General features: G+C 45.0%; 1 protein-coding gene across 1 annotated transcript in view; it reads left to right on the top strand.

Moving 5' to 3' along the window:
- Positions 1-1,172, top strand: part of LOC103074984 (olfactory receptor 1F1) — a 1,519-nt gene extending 347 nt beyond the window's left edge. Inside the window, 4 exon segments of the mRNA XM_082930975.1 lie at positions 1-429; positions 432-678; positions 990-1,102; positions 1,105-1,172. The exon segment at positions 1-429 is cut by the window's left edge and continues 5 nt beyond it. Coding sequence (XP_082787101.1) covers positions 1-429; positions 432-678; positions 990-1,102; positions 1,105-1,172 — 857 coding nt within the window.
- The last annotated feature ends 1,937 nt before the right edge of the window (positions 1,173-3,109 follow it).

Here is a 3,109-nt window from a genome sequence, read left to right as displayed (position 1 = left end):
TGAGCATGTACCTGGCCACGGTCCTGGGAAACTTGCTCATCCTCCTGGCCATCAGCCTGGATTCCCACCTGCACATCCCCATGTCCTTCTTCCTCTGCAGCCTGTCCTTCGTGGATGTCTGCTTCTCCTCCACCGCTGTCCCCAAGATGCTGGCCAACCACATACTCAGGAGTCAGACCATCTCCTTCTCTGGGTGTCTCATGCAGATGTATTTTGTTTTCATGTTCGTGGACATGAACAATTTCTTCCTGGCCGTGATGGTCTATGAGAGCTTTGTTGCTGTATGCCACCCCTTACACTACTCAGCAAACATGACCCACCAGCTCTGAGCCCTGCTGGTCACTGGGTCATGGGTCATTGCCAACTTGAATGTCCTGTTGCATACCCTGCTGATGGCTCAACTCTCATTCTATGCAGACAATGCCATCCCCCCTTCTTCTGTGATATGACCCCCCTCCTGAAATTCTCCTGCTCTGACACATACCTCAATGAGGTGATGATTCTGACTGAGGGTGCCCTGATCATGAGCACCCCATTTGTTTGCATCCTGGTATCATATATCCACATCACCTGTGCTGTCCTGAGAGTCCAGTCCACAAAGGGAAGATGGAAAGCCTTCTCCACCTGTTGCTCCCACCTGGCTGTCGTTTCCTTCTTCTATGGCACCATCATTGCTGTGTATTTTTTATTTATAAATTTATTTATTTTATTTATTTATCTTTGGCTGTGTTGTGTCTTTGTTGCTGCATGCAGGCTTTCTCTCATCGCGTCCAGCGGGGTCTTCTCACTGTGGTGGCTTCTCTTGTTGCGCAGCATGGGCTCTAGGCCCACGGGCTTCAGTAGTAGTGGCTCGCAGGCTCTAGAGCGCAGGCTCAGTAGTTGTGGCACATGGGCTTAGTTGCTCCGCAGCATGTGGAATTTTCTCTGACCAGGGCCCGAACCTGAGTCCCCTGCGTTGGCAGGCGGACTCTCAACCACTGCGCCACCAGGGAAGCACCCATTGCTGTGTATTTTAACCCTTTATCCTCCCACCCATCTGAGAAGGACACCACAACTACTGTGATGTACACGGTGGTGACCCCCATGCTGAACCCTTTCATCTATGCCTGAGGAACAGGGACTTGAAAAGGGCTCTTGGAAGAGTGGTTGGCAGAAAAACGTTTTCTGTATGAGGAGAGAATCAAAACTGAGTCTCATCCAAAGCAAATTTATTTTTTATCAGTTGAGTATCAGCTGAGCTGTTTTGTCAAAGACAGTCTGGAAACAAACATATTTATATTGTGCTAGAAGACAGTCACTATTTATTTGTGGACCTAATTCACCTGTAACCTTGTTGCATCTACCAAGTAACGAGACATCTTCTTAATGACTAACTTTTGAATTATTTTACACCCACGTCCAGTTTTTCCTTTTTAAGTGGTATGTTTAGAAAGATACATGCTCCACATATTTTTGAATATTAGAATCACCTGCAAGCTATGATCCACTGATGTCCAGATTCAAATAAATAAGAATCTCTGGAGGTGGGGCCCCAACACTGAGATTTTTAAAATCTCATGATTCTACTGTGCAGTCAGGATGGAGAATCACTGGTCTATTTCATCTTATGTGTTTTCTGTCATGGTCAGTCATAAAGATTGGGTCACAAAAACGCTCACAAGGTTAGTTTTGAGACTCAGATAAAAGAACAACCGAGTAAAATATGAGCACTAAAGTGGATAGTGATATTTCAGGTGAGACTCAGAGGCCCAGGTGGACTTGTGGCTCAGAGCATCAGAGGTGAAGCAGCGCAGAATGAGGGAAACCCTCTGTGAGCATCCTGATTGGTTGTCCGATCTTAGGGGGCGGGGTCAACCAGGCAAGTTTTGATACCAAGGATACAAATCAACATTTGCTATTCCTTCTGTGGGAACCAATTCTCCCTGCTTTCTTCTCTGGTTAGCAACTCCTTCCCATACATTCAAGAGCCAAGTCAAGTGCCACCTCCTCCTCCATGAGGCCTCCTGATTCTCTCTTCTGGTTCTCGAACTCTATTTTTTCTTTGGTTTATTCTTCCCCTCCACAAGGGTTTTCCACATATTATGAGATCCTCCATACCCCAATTCACATGCTATCCACCTTGTACCCCAGTGTCTGGCACTGCTCTTAGACCAAAGGCAATACTCAAATCTAGCTGAAAGAAAAAAATGGATGGATGAATATTGCCTTAACTTCTAATTTGGACATTCTTGCTTGAGAAGAGGTTTTTAAAACTTTCTCATTAAAAAAAATCACTTTTGTTATTTGACAGGTAATACCTAATTATGGAACATAAAAATAATAAGGAAGAAAATTAAAACAACCCATAAATTTGCTGCTCCAAGATAAACACGGTAATACACAAGTTTTAGAAAGGTTGGCTGCAATTTTTCCAAATAACTTTGTGTTCCGATTTTCCACCTCCTTCTTCCCATGTCAATAAAGGTCTTAGACATGTGATTTTAATGGCTGCATAATATTTTATCCATTCATGGGTGCAGTATAATTTACCCATTCCTTGACTCTGGACGATTTCAAGTGTTTCTGTACTATAAATAATGCTGCTGCACACTTCCTGGTGTACAAATCTTTGTGTTCCTTACTGTCATAGGTAGCCTACATGACCTATTTCCCCAGCTTGGAGTAAAAATTAAGGTCATCATTCCTTTATTTCTTCCTTGTTTCTGTCCCACCCCACCTGTTAATACTAGCAGGGGGTCCAGTATCACTCTCTTGGTGTCAAAGCATCCCAGAAGCTCATTCAAAGAGTCAGCCCTTTGCGCTTTCCACTGCCAGGTGTAGAGAGAGAACCAGAAGTTGGACCCGCACACTGGCATCATTGTGTGAGTTGCTAGCACCCAGTGTAGCTCCTGAACCTTGGTCTCGTTTGATCTCTTGAGGCCTGTTTTGCTGCAGAATTGATGCTCGTGGCTCACATCCTTTTCGGGCCCGCCTATGGTCTCAGGTCACAGCTATCGGAGCTTAAGTTTACTTCATCCTCCATTAAATTCTGACTCTGCGCCATGGTGGCTACACGCACCAGGACTTCTAGCTCTGCCCATGAACACCCAGCTCAGATTTACCCTCCTAC

Source organism: Lipotes vexillifer, unplaced genomic scaffold (assembly GCF_000442215.2).
Source record: "Lipotes vexillifer unplaced genomic scaffold, Lipotes_vexillifer_v1.1 scaffold914, whole genome shotgun sequence".
Classification (NCBI taxonomy): domain Eukaryota; kingdom Metazoa; phylum Chordata; class Mammalia; order Artiodactyla; family Lipotidae; genus Lipotes; species Lipotes vexillifer.
Note: the sequence above shows the minus strand (reverse complement) of the source record. Positions and strands in the feature narration are given on the sequence as shown.